The sequence below is a fragment of the Numida meleagris genome, chromosome 4, assembly GCF_002078875.1.
Source record: "Numida meleagris isolate 19003 breed g44 Domestic line chromosome 4, NumMel1.0, whole genome shotgun sequence".
NCBI lineage: Eukaryota > Metazoa > Chordata > Aves > Galliformes > Numididae > Numida > Numida meleagris.
The window spans coordinates 65,498,919-65,515,190 of record NC_034412.1 but is presented as its reverse complement, the minus strand read 5'-3'; the positions used below and the strand labels follow the sequence as shown (position 1 = coordinate 65,515,190).

The following is a 16,272-nucleotide window of genomic DNA, read 5'->3' as shown; positions in this document are numbered from 1 at the left end:
TCTTCAGTTTGTACTGTTTTGTCTCAGTCAAAAAACCTTTCAGTACATTCAACTTGTTCTCGCCACAAGAGCTTTCAGCTCGAAAGCAAAGAATGTCTATTCATTGAAGGCGTAGGAGATGGGGTGAGAGATGGCAAAATAATTACAATGACAGCTTTTAAGTTGATCTATAGTAACTTCAGTTATAACTTACGTACAAGGTTTTTTTTGTGTCTTTGCCTTTGCAGAATTTTTAACCCTGTCCTGTAGCTTGGATCTCAGAAAAATAAAGCAAAAATTTGATGCTTTTGTTCTTTCGTCGATATTGTTAATACAGTCTTTAAGAAGGCTCACTGAGAGGTCAGGAACAAGTCATACGACTGTACAGGGGTGTAAAGCATTTCGGGGAAGGCATGTTTATCTAAGTGAGGAGTTTTGGCGAGCTCAAATGTGAGAAAAGAGCATAGAGGAAATGGAATCAAGAACAGGCAAGACAAAGTGTGTAAAAGCCTCCTTTGGGCACCAGGATGCTATGAGGGAAAGCCAAAGTGTAGCTGAAATGAAAGCTGGTTAAGGACATAAAGGCTGGCAGGAAGGGTCTCTACAAGTATGCCAGAATCAAAAGGAAGTTCCCAGAAACACGTCCCTGTTGTTGAATGGGGAGGTAACTTAGTGGTGGCTCACCCAGGGAAGGCCAAAGTACTCAGTGCATTTTTGGCCTCAGTCTCTCAGGCCGTGGGCGTATTGATGCAGGCAGGGGAGGAGGCTGCCGCCCTTCACAGAGCAACAGGCAGGGGCTCATCAGAGAAGCTGAGAGGTTTTATTGTCCTTCTGTTAGAAAGCTTTCATTGATGTCTTGTCTAAAACCTCCTTGATTAAATTTCAGCCTAGTGCAGTTTGGGTTGTGAACGCAGACCACAGGTTATTCCCTCTTTCTGCAGTGTTTACCAGTTCTCTCTCCTTTGTGTTTTTAAATAAAGATCCTCAGTTGTCTCTTCCTTCTTTTTAGGCCAACAGTCATTAGATGTTCTAAGTGATCCATGTCTTTGTCCAAGTGCCTAAAACCAGGTGTAACACCTAGCTAAGCCTTATGTGGCCTAAATATAGCATAAGGATTACTCTGTTTTGTAGGCTTATTCTGCTTCATTTATAAGCTTCTGTGTGAAGTGTGGTTCCTAGTATGAGCCTCTTATTGTTGACTCATTCAGCTTACAGTTTACCACAGGTGTTTAAACAAAGACTAACAGCAGCAACAACAAAGGTTTTATCATATTCTCTCAGTAAAGAAGCAGTGTTGTATGATGCTAGATTTGCCAGAGAAGCAAACTGTTACTGTGTCTGAAATTGCAGAAGGGCTTTGCTGCTGCTCTCCTAGAGCAAGAAAGCTAAGGGAAGTGGGGGATTCTCCTGAGAAAGGTGAAAATGCTAAACATGGGTATGAGACTTTGAAATCTGGGCAGAATTTACCTGCAGTGAGTGTCGTAACAGCCATCAGCCATTCGAGTAATCCTGTGTTGGGTGCTTTTCTGAGGAATTGCCATGTGCTCAGATGTTCTCAGTGCTGCACTTCTGCACTTGCCTTCTTCTGCTAGCAAATAACTCCCTGTACACTGTCTGCTCTGAATGGATTATTTAATTCTGTCAAGATTTCTGTACTCTGCTAAAAGAAACTTGAAGTCACGTTGTAAGTGCCATAAGAAAACTTGATAAATGCTCCCTTTTCCTTCATTCTGGGTGTTAACAAAAATGTTGAATAATGCTGGACATAGAACAGGCCTCTGGAAACTTGCCTGTCACAGCCTTCCGTTTTGCCAGTGAAGGGCGGTGAATTACTCCATGGCCTAGCTTTTTTCTCCTCATTCTTGCTGTCCTAGTGGATTTAGTAAAAATTACCTTCCACAACCTTGGTTATAAGAGTGTGTTAATTCAAATTCCTACAAAATGCTCAAGACTAGTCTTGCTGGTGATAATGGGGCCCAAAACGGGTACAAGAGAAATTGTGGGTGGATACTGCTATAAGAACAGGTTTTTTTTATTTTGTATGTTAACATTAATCCATATAGTTTCAACTGTGCATTGCACAGCTGCAGTGTCTGTCCTCAGGGAAACTTTTTGATCAAAATGCAGTGAGTGTCTTGTAAGAACACCTGATGTGCACAATGGAAATTTGGCCCCGGTGCATAAAATAGAAAGAATACTCGTCCTAACAAACTCGTCGGCTTTCATTTTGTAAAGAACACAAAGACAACTGTCAGGTCTTTTATTTCTTTATTTATTTTTCTTGTTATGTTTGCCCTTCTCAGAAAGAAGGAAACGAGGCTATTACTCATTATTTGATTTGTTTCAGAGCCATTATTGATTTTGGAAATTTGATAAACATCTGAATAAATAGCTGTTCTGTTGCTTTTTCAAGTGGAGCAAGACTTGGCAGAAGCTTGCCTTGGTATAGGGCAAACATGATAGAACTGGTCATCAGGAACCTAGGTTTTGATTTTTGTATACTCCGTAAACTAGAAACCAGTAGCTTTTAAAAATCCCTTTCTTTTTTTAACTACTGACCCCCAAGAATGCCTTGAAGGGCTATAGGGATTTAAAAAAATATATATATATATATAGGAATATTTCAGGAGTCACTACCTTCTGAAGTTATCAACCATTTCAGGTTTATGGAGTGCTACTTCATGTATCTGATCCACTCTAACTACCCTGCCAGTCCTAATGAAAAATTTTCAGAAAAAATTAAACTTTAGAAAGCTCTCTTCTTTGCAAGAGGAAATTAATCAGCCCTCAAAATTAAGGAAATCTGAAAATTACATCAAGAACAGTCAAAACTGAAAATGTCCTTTACATTCTTTAACTATTGGGACTGTGCAGCAAATACTCAGCTAAGTTGACGCAAAGTTAGTAGTAGCTTCTTCAAGTTGGTAGTTGATATGGAAGACTCTGGGTAATTTGTTTTTGCAGTCTTCTTTGCTAACAATGTCAGAAAGTATTGAAAAGAACAGTGTGACACTGAATAGTTGATTCACAGGGTGTCATGTTGCAGGGCCTGGGATGGGCATTGAACGCTTTTTTGGTGTCTCTGGAGAAGCAGATTAGAGCCAGTTGCTGCCTAAAGGCATGTCAAAACAAGTTTCTGTGCATGGTGGTGGAGTTTTTTGTTTAGTTTTAAATAATCTAATGCAGTGAATGCAGTCTGCGGTGGAAATGAAGTGGAAGAAAACTGCTGTCCCAGAACGGGTTTTGCGGCAAGCCCAATTTGATAATGAAATTTCTCCTTTTCTGGGAACTGGGTGGACATGCAAACCAGATGGAGAAATCTGGAAGTGAAAAAATAAGTAATTTGTATTGCCTTAGAGAGAAATTAGAAGAAGAGAGCGCACAGTTTGGGGGTTTATTTTCTTTTGTTTCCGTGCAGTTGCTAGCATATTTTCACTGACTTGTCTGGATCCTGTCTGTGCTTTCAGCTCCTACCACCCCATAGTTCCACGATTTTTATTTTTGATACCACAGGGGTCAGTTCTCAGTCCAGTCAGCACTTTGTGTTACTTGGGCAAGGGCAGGTGCATGCAGCTCGTGACCACCAGCCTTAGAGCCATTGCTTTCTTGGGATCTGCTGTGGCATTACTGGGTTTCATTGTGCTGATCCCAAATGCACTTCAATTAGGACAGGCAAGCAGAAAAGAAACTAGAGAATACGAATCACGTACTCTCCTGCTTTTTATGTTCTTTGCTTTGTTTTTCTTTTCTCTGTCCTTTGAATTTCAGGCTTTTATTAAGAAGACGACACGTCTGGCTTTATCAGACAAGGTAATTACGTCTTCTAAAGTATAGCTGTCTGCTGTGACTAAAAGATATCAAAACAGCCTTTAATGTCCTGATGCTGTTGAAAGTTTGTCAGGTGTGAGCAGTTGATAAGGCTGCTGTTAGGTTTATTTTGTGCTGGCATTTAAGGCAGGCCACTGGAAAGGATAGGCCCCTGTGTGTTTTGTCTTTCATTTTTCCCCCAAATCTTTTTGTCACATGACAACAGTACCACTCTGTAACAGCACATTTGTCTTCCTTATTCCTTTGGTATTGTCTTTTTGATATCTTAAAATCTATCAAACACTGGATTTTTTTTCCCCCTATTGTAATACTATATTACTAAAACCAAATGAGTGTTAGCAGTACTGCTATAACGAACCCTTTGCTACATGCTTTTTCACGTGCTGTTTTCTTTCTCTTGTATGTTCAGTAATAAAAGTGTTAGTGGAAGTGAACCAGCAATAATCTGTTGTAAAACCCCCAATCCAGTCTTGCCGAAGCGAACAATAAGAAACCAGTGTTTCATTAACACTTTGCCCTTGCTGAGCCTGAGAAACTACTTTTTTTTTTTGCCTATACAATAGAGATGGCATTGTGCTCGGCCAGCGGCTTTGAGCTGGCCTTGTTGCAAAGAGCTCTGGCTATTTAGCTGACAAAAAATGGTAGGAAAAAGTGAGCCACGGAGAGGACGTGACCTGTGCGGGGCCCTGTTGCAGGTCAGTGGCAAAACCATGGAGAGGGCTCGGGCGCTGGAGCTGCCGTCTCGCTGCTGCTCCACCAGCTGTCACTGCGGGCTGCCACTTCCCAGGCGCTCTTGATATTCAACTTGCAACACAAGTACTGAAGGTCGTGCTGCTCCGTGACTTCATTGGGGTGATGCTGTCATCTCTTTTCTTTCAGTTACTCACGTAATCTACAGCTTCAGGCCTTTTGGTCTCGTTTCTAAACTTCATAAATTTGAAGCTTAATTTGGAATGAGAAAATGTTAATTTGTAGAAGGATCTTGCACCAGGTTATAATAAGCGGATCATTAAGCTGTCACGGTCTATCGTGTCTGAGGGACTTAGTAGAGACCTTTAATCAGCAGATTATTGACACTGCGTGGCAAACAGTCTGGTGTGTCAATAAAAGTTCATGACCTTAGGGAATACTAATAAAAGTTCCTGATTCAGGTTACTACCGCTAAAAAAGAAAAAGACTTATATATGTTTTAGCAGTTGTTTTATATTAAGGTCAGTGAAAGGTGAAGAAAACAGTGCCTTGTAGTTGAGGCCCAAAGCTTTTTATCAGCAACTGCAGAATTGCACTGCTGCCAATATTTAACTTCGCTAAGCTTGCAACTGTTTCCATATGTTGTAATCCTCTTTTTGGTGATTTCATCTTCCACAGTTATTTTAAGTTTCTTTGACATAGTAAGGATTTAAACAGTATGGGAGTAGTTTTAAGCATTTGTTTGTTTAATGGTAGTGAACTCTTACGCTTTTTGTGGGTGCAGCATAGGATCTGAACCAAAGTTGCATTTTAACTGTGCGCATCTTTGCATGTGTAAAACTGAGTTGTTTACATTTCGTAGTATAGGTGGTCTTAGACTTTAAAAAAAAAAAAAAAAAAGTCCTCATCTATAAATCAAAACAAAATGCTTTTTGTTCATCCACCGTCTCTCAACTGAAGGGATGAGAGCATCAAAGTGGGAGAAAAACAGGATGGAAGTCGGTTGGAATATACAGCCCAGAACTGAAGGGCACACCCTTTGTACACACGGAAAGACGAGCGATCGGTTACCGTGCCTCTCCTGCAATTTCAGCAGCAGCATCTTGTCCTTACGCAGTTGCCATCCTCTGTGTTTCGTGCCACAGTAAAAATTAATCCAACTGTTTGGAAACAGTTAACTCTCAAACTGAAGAACCTGCAACATTGGTGCTTGATGTCTTTAACTCACCACAAAAAGAAAATAAGACCAACAGGGCTGACAGTGCTCATCTGTGTTAAATTCTATGCTCTAGAATTTACAGAAAAAGAAATTAATCGTTGGTGGAGGTTCATTTTCTATCACGTTGTCTACAGCATTGCCAGTGCTACTTTTATTTTGAAGGGAAATATGTTTACAATTTCTTGGCCTAATCCCCAGTTAACTGGATTTAGTAGACGGATAAAATTTTAATAATGAAAAGGGTTACAAATTAATACCATTAAATAAGACTTTTGAATATTGTGTAAAACATTCTAAATCCCTAATGGAACATGGGAATGTGAAACAAATTTATTTTTAGTTCTGTTCTTCATTCAACCAAGCTTAAATCAATTAGAAGTAGCACTCCTTGTCTTTTCTTTCATGTCAGTTCTACCAGAACCATAGCTGGAACTTTTATAAGAGGCCTAGTTAGAGTTAATAGTTTCAGCAATGGAATACAGCAGTGATACGTAGCAAAATGTTTAGTAAGTGTTAGATGTTACTTTTAGTAAATTTTAGGAAAAAAATACTACACCTTTGAGGTCTTTTTCTGATCTCTAAAATATATTAAAAGCTCAGATTACAATAATTTGTTTATTTGTTTGCTATAATGGCCCAAGCTCTTGCTCTTAATCCCTTTTTGTAGATACTCTGTGGGATTAAAAATACCCCACATTATACAATTGCACTGAAATGTATGCTTTTCTTTTTCTTGTAATTTGATCTAAAGATGTACTTTATTCACTCGGCAGTAATTCAAAGTTGAAAGATTCCCCTTACTAATTAATTAGATGTTTCTTGAACCCTTTTAATTATTACCCAGGTTACAGCCTTTCTCTTGTGGAATGGAATTGAGCTATTGCTAGGCGATGTCATACAGCGCAAATACGCTTGTGACATCACAAATTCGCTCATTTCCACTGGCAGAGCTTGTTCAAAGAGTGCTCTCTGAGAATTGGACCAGGGATAATTTGTCCTGAGTAAAATGCTGATTGATGACTTTGCCAACAGCATGTGAACCAACTCAAAACTTTACTGCTGTGCAAACGGAGAGCTGATGGAAGTTATGAGGTTGCCTGTGTATAAACATTTTTTGGCACTTCTTTTTGTAGATGTTGGCTCTTAGGGTGAAAGAATTTTACTTCTATAAGTAATTTTTCCTGTGCAAAATGTATAGCAGTAACCTTGTTAATTTAAAGGCATTAAAAATAGCTGTCTTTCTGCAATGTGAATAGTGACAACTTACATAGAAGCGTTTCCTCAGTGCCCTTTTATAATGATGTGAGAGAAATGGATGAGGGACTACTGGTTAAACTGTCAAGTTTGATAACATGACAGTTTGCAATTTCTAATCTGCAAATTTAGGGTAAAAAATTGCAAGCTGAAATCATGGCATAACTAAGACACTTAAAAAAAAAATTTGTAATTTATAAGAAGGACTGCACTGCATATGAAATCTGGAAGGCATTGACTACTAAGGCAGAGTACTAAAATACCACCATCTCAGAAGAGGAAGGGTATCCAGGCTATTGCTGTGGGACTGGCAGCTGTCTTGCAGGACTTGAAGCAGCTCAGGTTGCTCTGGAACAGCAGCCTGGGTGCCTGCATGCTGGCAGTCCTACCACAGGTGTGGGAAAACGGAAGCACATTTTTTCCTTAGGAAAAAGGCCAAGCTGATGGCCGTGTACGAGTCTCTCATTGACCACAGACCATTTTAAAGCTTTTAAAAACAGATATTTTCATTTTTTATGACAAATCTTCATCATTTGCATTAAAATTACAGGGTGGTACGTTACATTATGAAATGAAAATTCTTGCTATTGAGAATTTACCTGGATGCTTATCCTGCAGCTTTTACCCTGCTGTATGTGGTGAGGCTGTGCTAAGAATAGCAGTTGCTTACTGTAATTCCAAGGGGACTTCTTCAGATGGGCAATTTTCAAGTTCACTGAGCACTGGAAAACAAACTGATTTGAGTTTAACTACAGTATAAATATTAGAAAGAAATCAGACTCACTTTAAAGAAAAGAAAGGGGAAAGGAGAAGGAAGGAAAAAATTGAAGTCTGAAATACGGGATTTTTTTTTTAATAGGTCCTGATTATATTTTTTCTTCAGAGCCACAGAAATATTCTGACCGATATGAAAAATCTTATTACGTCAAAAATATGCCAAAGCTTTTTCTGGTTTTTGAATTTACTGATGTTGTTTTTAACTTATAAAGCTGTATAGGAGAAGAGAACTACTATACAAAGTTTTAAGTGCGTGTATGGTGAGTATACATGTATGTATCCATATCCGACAGTTCTGTCATCTGTATCATTGTATTTCCTGTGTAACTCTGGAATAGGAGAATGGCTGGATTCTCATCAAGTCCTTGGTGACAGGATTCGGAGGAGTGAATTAAGTAGAAAGTATATCCCCAAGCTTAAGCTGAGCTCTTAATTGTATTGCTTCTGTCAGGTGAGATTGACCCGCAGCGTAGCTGTCACACTATTTTGGTACAGACTTCCAGTGTTCTCAGACCTGACTTATGGAAAACCTGCAGAGCTTTAAAAATACTACTACTTTGCGTAGAGCAAGCTATGTGGGAGCTTGGGTCTTTGGTTTTTCCTCTGAAGTTACTGCTGATTCATGTGGCAGAAGTAGGAAGAGCACCAGTGTCTCTGCCTAAGCGTGTGTTAAACTGATCAGTGAAGTTATACTGAGAGAGAAATCAGTGCATTTAATAAGCTTATAGAAGTATATTCTTCTGACTCAAACTGGATAAAATTATTTCACATTTACCGGGAGTCAAGAACTGAGGTAATCTTAAAACTGGTGAAAAGAACGATCCTTGCATATGATGTTTTCTTTCCTCCTGGATCTGTAAGATGCCTTACTTTTCCAAGGAGGTAAGCATTTAAAGTAAATTAGACCGATGCAGTCTATGAAATAATGCAAAAATGCAGGAAGCTATTCTGGGAGGTAAAACCCTTTAAGCCGCCAAACCGATTGCTTGTGGTTTAAAGTGACAGAGTAGAAGATCTGGGAATGGTGGTAAATATTCCGATGAAAATTTGGCTTTCAGAAGAAAACATTTTTGAAGAGGAGATGCAGCAGGTGGCTTCAGATACAGCAGTACTATTTTTAGCTTATTGGATGGCCTCTGAATAATGACAAGCTTACTGGTTTACCACTTCTTGGTTTAGCTATGTTTGTGTTAATAAATTGGTTCTTTTAAGCTGGCTACAGCGGACATTAGCAGTAATGATGGGGAGGATTTTCAAAAGCTTCTAGTAGCTCTCAGCTGCCCTTGAAGTCAAGAGGGAAAACCTGGAGAATTATGTCAGGGTTTAGTATGTTTGTATATCCTTATCATTGTATATGCTTTGCCTGGAGAACTAATGATTCCAAATTTATTTCCTTTTTTCCCATAATTAAAATTTTTTTTTTTTTTTCAAACATCTTCGGGGCTATTGTGTACCTCTAGATTGCTGGTGGATGCAGTGTCTCGTGGGAACAGACACTTGGCTTAGCCAGCTGCCAAACCCAATCTCTTTTAGTCGCTGGAAGCATTGTAGAGTGTGGGCCTTCTCCTGCTGCTGCTGCTTTCACAGCTCCAGCCTCCACATGGCCTCACGCCTCATTGTAAGCTCTTTGTTTGCGCACATACACGGTGGTGTTGGAGGAGTGCACGGGCTCGCTTAACAAAATGGGGCTTGTGAGTTCCTCTAGTGTATCCTGGGGGATGTGTGTCTCACTGGGAGCTGTGTAGGAGAGGCAAGAGTAGGAGCACTCAACAAGGCGGCGATAGACGACACTGACAGTGTAGAAAGCTATGTGATAGATATGTTGTCCTCTGTTGTTACATAAGCATCAGATATATTGACTACAATGATGGGATAGTGAAATAACTCCTTTCCTTAATTTGGGGTATATCACTTACTTACACAGATGTGCAGCTTCTCCTTCTGCTCTGACTGAGGCAAGAGGTGGTAGTGCTAATTACTGTATTGGCTGAAGGCAAGGCCAAAAGCTATTGGTGGCATCTCTGTCCTCACACACACTGTTCCCCAGTCTCTCCCTTTCTAATGCCCTGAGGGTGACTGCTGGAGAGCGTAATAGCTTGATTTGGTGCATCACAAAGATTCTGACACAGCACCCTGCCTGTTTGGCAGTGACCGAAATCAAGTGGAGGTCACATGATGCTGCTGGAAGAGCACATCACTGCCAGGGCCGCGGTTACGTTGCACTGAGCCCCTTCCATGATGCTGTGTGAGTAGGGAGCACTGCTGTACCAAGTATCTTGGAATTAATCTGTAATTTTTATGGAGATGTGGCATACACAGAGGAAACCTGCTTGAAGCTGGAACCACATTTGGGGCAAGAGGAAAGGGCTGACAACAGTTGAGTGAATGGAGGCTTGAATTAAAAAGCATCCAGTGAAGTGCGTTTGTGTCGGGACACAGTAATTATGGGCCTAATCCTAGAAAACCATCCACCTGCTGTTTGTGTGAAACAAGCCGAGTGAGCTACCGGTATTGGATGGGTCAGATATAACCTGAATGCAAAGTCAAATGCTAAATAGAGAAGAATGCTAAAATAAGAGTGCTGGGGTTAGAGGAATAATGGAGACCTAAGTGTAACAGTCAGTGGAGGGGCTGTTGGAAATGCGCTGCTTAATTTTAAAATAAACAAAACCCAGGCACTCTAGAGAGGTAGGAGTGTTATTCTGTATGCGTTTCTGTGTTTGCATTTAAGTATATGCTCACTGGGATGTCTTCATAGCATTGCTTATGTTAAATTATAATAAATGAACCCGAATTTTTATATGAGTAGATCCAGCTACATCCTAAGCATTACGAGCCTGTGTCAAAAAAATCTCAAGAGACGTGTTCCATTACTGAATATTGATGGGGCACAGCGGGGTCTCATACAGGAGTTGTAATGCATGCACTAACTTGGTGCTGGCAGGGTCCAGCTGTACAGTGCTGATGTGATGTTTGAAAGAACAGCCTGCAGTCACGTAGGGGACTGCAGCCATCCTGGACATTTTTAGTGGTGCTGGCTGTTTTAAACCTTTGTAGAGTTAGAGGGATCGAGGGAAACTTACAGAAAGCAATTATACATTTTTTTTTTTCTGAGAATGCTTTTTTCTTTTTTTTTTTAATTTCATAGTCTTATTTTGCCTTTTTTCACATCCCGTCACCTTACTAGCTTGCAGATGGATGCATGTAATTCTAAGGCTGTTTTCTGTCATCTTTCCAGGGAGTAAGTTTTCAGCTTATAGCAGATATTTTTGTATCCCTAAAATACATGATGCTGTGTTTGGATTGTTAAATTCCATTCCATCTGCACCTCCCATATGTTCAGCCCTCCACAGTTTGTTTGGGGTCACCTTTCTTCACTATGGGAGGAGAAGGACGTGAGGTACTGGGGAAGGATTCTTGCTGATGGCTCCGCAGCCATGGTGACAGGTTGTCACAGACTGGGTAGAGCCCAAGACCTTTTCTCTCAGTTTTTCTCCCTGTAGCCTTACACAGATGAACTGTTATGTTTGTGCTGCAGGGTGGGACCAGGCTTGAAAGTCTTTTCCTATCTCCAGATGCTTCAGTCCAAGTGAAGAAATATTTAAAAATACAATAATAATAGAAAAGGCAAAGGGAAATAATTTACACTCTAAAAGGCTTTTTACGTTTTTAGTGGCTGAACTAGGACACAGATGAAGATGGAAGCTTCCTACTCTGAAGTATTCTGGAATGGAAGAGGAATGCCTGAAATGAAAGAGAAAGCGAGCAGACTGTTCTGCATGTTCTTGGCTGTATTAGCCAAGACACAAATGCAGCTCTTTTGTAAGGAGATCAATAGATGAAATTATTGGGAAACAGGAAAAAGTTGTTTGATACTGCTTTTCCTTGCTCTGTTAAATTTTTGTTGTTTGCATTTATTTCTTGAGTGTTTGGAAGTGGCTTCCAAATGTGCTTGCTCTTAAACAAAAGCAGGGCTTCCAGTGAAACTGAAATCATTACCTTAGGGTAAGACTTAAGTAGTGTTTTTCCAGATAAGGAAAAACTTCAGTCATGTTTTTGAAATACTAAGCTGTCTTTTCTTTGTAGCATTAGGTCAGTACTATTGTGCTGCAAAATGTTTATTTTCTCTGCTAACTTGGATTCAAATTGCAGTGCAGGCAGGGAGGTGTTGAACTTTGTTTGCTTTAGCAGATGTATGCTGCACATATTCTCCTTTAGATCTGTGCTCAAGTTTTTATGCTAACTCTGCCAGGATACCTTCTTTACACTGGTATTTTTAACTGGAATTATTTGTCTTAACAGCTGAGATGCATCACCTTTTCCATGTAAATGTACTACTGGCATAAGCTGTTATTTGCAGTGTGGAGTTACTTCGTAAGAAGATGGTGTCTTTTCAGCAATGTTGAGAAAAATGCCATAATTTTTTTGTGCATCTGCTTGTCACAGGTTTGTTATTGCACATGTTGCTTCATCTCCTTGTAGCCTTGACTTGAATATTGAGGATGAGATGCCTGCGCTTGGGGTGGTCAGGAGGCCTTCAGAGTCCCTCAGTCTGATAGAGGTCTGCTGTTTTATTCAGTTTGTACCCTAGTGCATTGCTATTGTGCAGCATGCCCTAAGGGGCACTGGCCAGTGAATTCCCTTGGGACTCTTAAAGGCAGAGTTCTCCTGGTCATGTTATCTTTGAACCTGCTGAGCTAAATATGGTGGCTTTTGTTTGGAAGGCTTATGTTAAGTCTGTGGATTGCTGAGGTCCCACTTGAGATTCTGCGTGGGACAAATGTTCCATGGGAAACAGATACACTGTGGCACCCAAATACTGAAAACTAAATGCTTTTTCTTCTCTTCTATAAGAATGTTCAAATAGGCATGGAAAGTTACCCCGGATACATACTTTGTTTTCTATGAAGAGGCTGCTTTGTGCTGTTGTATACTTTGTGCCTGGAAATTCTTCTGGGGCAGAGTAGGAAGTAAGAAAATAGCAAGAAAATTACATTTGGTATGGAAGGAGGAATTGCACTCTAGCACTAAATTAAAATAAAAAATAAAGGCTTCATTTTGAAGATCATTCTACTGTTTCAAAGCTTTCTTAAAAAATGATCGTCATAGAATCATAGAATGGCCTGGGTTAAAAAGTACCTCAAAGGTCATCTAATTTCAACCCCCCTACCGTAGGTAGGCTCACCAACCACTAGACCAGGCTGCCCAGAGCCACATCCAGCCTGTGGTACTGCCCTCTTCAGTGATGACTATGGAGGTAAAGCTGGGATTTTATGTGCAGCAACTTTGCTTTTACAGGCAAGGCTGAAAATGAGGCTGTCTGGTGGGCACGTGCACGCTTGCGCATCTTTGTGATAGCAGCATGCCTCCCTGATCTTGGAAGAGGGAGGGGTAGGCAAAGACTGACTGACTGCAGTAGCACAGCTCTGCAAAAGGAGGCAAGGCAGCGTCATTTCCTTTTTATAGCTTTTCTCCTAGCGAGCCATCTGTATGTACTGCAGCTGCGTTTCCACTTCCCTTAAACAGACTTTGTAATGCTTTCTTTTCCTGATAGGTGTCAGCAGGAGGAATTAGCTATTAGCACTTGTGCAAGCCAGAAGATTTTACATTAAGCAAAGATAATCCAATCGTCAAGAGTTAGAATTTATGGAAATAGTGTAGTTCAAAGTGACAATAAAATGAGAGATAAAATTTGTACTTAATATATGAGCCTTTTATATGACCTAGAAAATAGTGCTCATGCTGTTGGTTGAGCTGAAGTTGGATGAGAAGAATAGGCCCTACCATAGTGAGCCGGAAATCTTACAACATAGATCTGTTTTCTCAATGAATTTATTCTTAAATCAAGTTTAAGGCCTTCAAATTAAGTTGCAGTGGATAGTAATTTGTAATCTCCAAAACAAGTCCAGCACAAGTGTTAGGAGCAAATCATCCTCAGACTGCGGTATCACACGAAGTAACAGCTCTTTGAAGGGGCACCTTTAGGGTAGTGGAGAGCATTTTCTTCTCGTGTTTAGTCAAGCCCCCAATTCTTCTGTTGAGAATGAGAAATAACAGGGGCACTGTTTGCTGCTGTCTGCAGACTAGACAAAAGGTTAGTGCCCTCTTTCAGTTAGGCAAGCAGCTGTTTTATAGCTGCTTTTGTTTGCTGCCAAAGTGTGGAACTTTTGCCTAGGAATAAAACCTTCAGCTAAATAGTGTTGTGACCATTTGTTGCCTCCTGTTTGTTCCACGTTGCTTCTATTTGAGAAGAAACTGAAATCACAGTTTTGTTTGCTCTGCCCCCAGCCAAGTAATGTTATTGGTGAAATGACAAATTGAAGTCTACTTCTGTAAATTTTACTTGATCTGGAAATTAGGAAGCTATCTTTCAGTATAGAACTATCTAATAAAGCATTGTTTAATTTTGATATCAAGTAAAAATTTGAATTAATTTGGCGGATAACCTTGTGTAGTGTGCATCAAGGGTGCATCCACTAGCTCTAGATTTGCAAAGCAGTGCATTCCAAGAAGAAATGCTGGGTTAAATTACCTCATTGTCTGGAACAGAACTTGTCAGAGCTGTGGTCCACAGACCACCGGTGCCCCTGAAACATGAGCTGAGAGACCCACAGAGTCAGGCTTAATATTTCATCTGAACTTTTCAGTTCTAGCCACTTGTGGTGTGGTATGTGGGAAATGTGGAGAGTTTGATGGTGGCTAACACCACCAACCATGCGTTTCTCTCTATTCAAGGACTATGAGATGCAAAACAATAAGTAACTTGACAGAACCTCGTGTATCTGGCTGGCTGATAGTAATTGTGTATGGTTATCATAAATAACTTTGATACCTGGCTAATTAGTGTTTTGGCTTTATTTCTTTTCCCCACATCTCTGAAAAAGAGGGATATACAGGCATGTATGGACACAGCTGGCCCAGCTTTTGAGGTTATGCTTTTGTTTGTATTGTCAAAAGTAGTGCGCATCTGGCTGCAACATTGGCAACAGAACAGTTGCTGTGTTGTCAAATAACTCGATAAGCTTACCATAGCCCCTTTATATTCCCTTTATTCCTGGAAGAGGGTACTGTGCTACCAGTTGCTATGTAAATGGCTTTGAATATCTTTCTGAGTGGGGACTCCTAAAAAAGAGCTAGGAGGGAGTATTCGGTGATGGTAAGAACTACTGCAGGCTTTGCTGGAAAAAGCTTGATGTATTTGCAGGCTGGCTGTGCATTTACCATCCACGTTCATGCAGCGTGTGCTCCAGTTTCTGTGTAGTTTCTTCTCAAACTACACCAAGTGCCGGGTTAAACTGTTCAGCCCAAGTTTACCTGTAAAGCTGGTGGCGTTCACTTAGTGTGCCTGTCTATCCAGAACTGCCCAGGCTTTTCACGCCTCCCTCACACCCTGCACATGTTGGCTTCCCGTTAATAAATGGATCTCAGTGCAGTCCCTGGAAATGACCTGGGATACGGGAACGCAGCTGCCGGGACAGCGGAGCTGGGGATTCCTGCTGCATTGGCAGCCTGCGCAGCTGGGAGCTACGGCTGCTGTCCCTGGGGGCGTTGCTGAGTGCTGGAAGCATCCTGCTGTGTTGACAAACGTACCTGTTTGTGTTCCCTGGCTCTGCTACTTAAATCAATTTGTTACCAAGGAAAAAGGTAGATCAGATCTTTTCTGTTTGCTATATCAAATGCCTGAGTTAGATGTTACAATGGCTGAAATGAGTATTTGTATATCAGTTTCACAAAGAGAGTTTCACGTATGCTTTGTTTTGTAGTTGTTGTTTCCTTCTTTTAATGGAAAAATAGCTCTAGAAAAAAAAGGTATGAAGAGTGGTGGTGGGGCCGCACCTGAATAGCCCATAGCTCAGGTGGAAATGAGCAAACCAGGTGCGTGCAGCAACAAGAATGGAGCCAGATGAGGTCTCACTGACCTCAGGGGCAGGAAGCTGCTAGCCCTGGGCAACAACCCCTTCACAGCACTGCTCTTGAGACACTCGACTTCAGCCTAGCATGAAGGAGAACATACGTTCTTTACCTTGGCATTTTTTCTTATTTGCAGACCAGGATGAAAAGTTAGGTTTTAGACTTCAGACTCTCTTCGGCAGTTGGACAATGCAGTGAGAGCAGAGATACAACATTCAGTTCTCTTATTTTAAGCTTCCAGGCACTTCAGCTCCTTGTGGTTATGTTTTAATCCCATACTGTTTTCATATTTTGCTGCAGCACCACTTCCAGGATTTTGGGGTCTTTTTATAAATAGAAAGTGGCTTCAGGCAGAGAGGCAGAAAAGCTGCAGGGGAGGGGCCTAAGCCAGAGGTGGTACAGAGAGAGAACAAGGCTGGAGAGGAAAAGCAGAGGCAGACCGAGCACTTAGTGTAACTCAGATGGGAGGCTAAGGAAGAGGCCCACAGAGAGGTGTATGCAGCAGAATTTCTGTCTTCCCACTTAGGACCTGAGCTTGGAGAGTCTTAATGTGAGCTTGGAAAGAGTTAAATTTATTTTATCTAGGCTTGAGGGGAATTGTTATTCAAAAGTTG

General features: G+C 40.8%; 1 protein-coding gene across 15 annotated transcripts in view; it reads left to right on the top strand.

The window, feature by feature from the left end:
* Window positions 1-16,272, top strand: part of TSPAN5 (tetraspanin 5) — an 84,387-nt gene that overhangs the window by 37,204 nt on the left and 30,911 nt on the right. For 3 of the 15 annotated variants that reach the window (XM_021396373.1, XM_021396367.1, XM_021396369.1), the window contains exon 1: window positions 12,062-12,193. The exons of 6 other annotated variants lie outside the window; for them this stretch is intronic. In XM_021396373.1, coding sequence (XP_021252048.1) covers window positions 12,077-12,193 — 117 coding nt within the window. In that variant the 5' untranslated portion in view covers window positions 12,062-12,076. Of the gene's footprint in view, window positions 1-6,651; window positions 6,816-7,959; window positions 8,008-9,897; window positions 9,993-12,061; window positions 12,194-16,272 lie in introns of those variants that run through there. 6 more of the 15 variants (XM_021396375.1, XM_021396379.1, XM_021396372.1 and 3 more) reach the window with 5 other exon arrangements.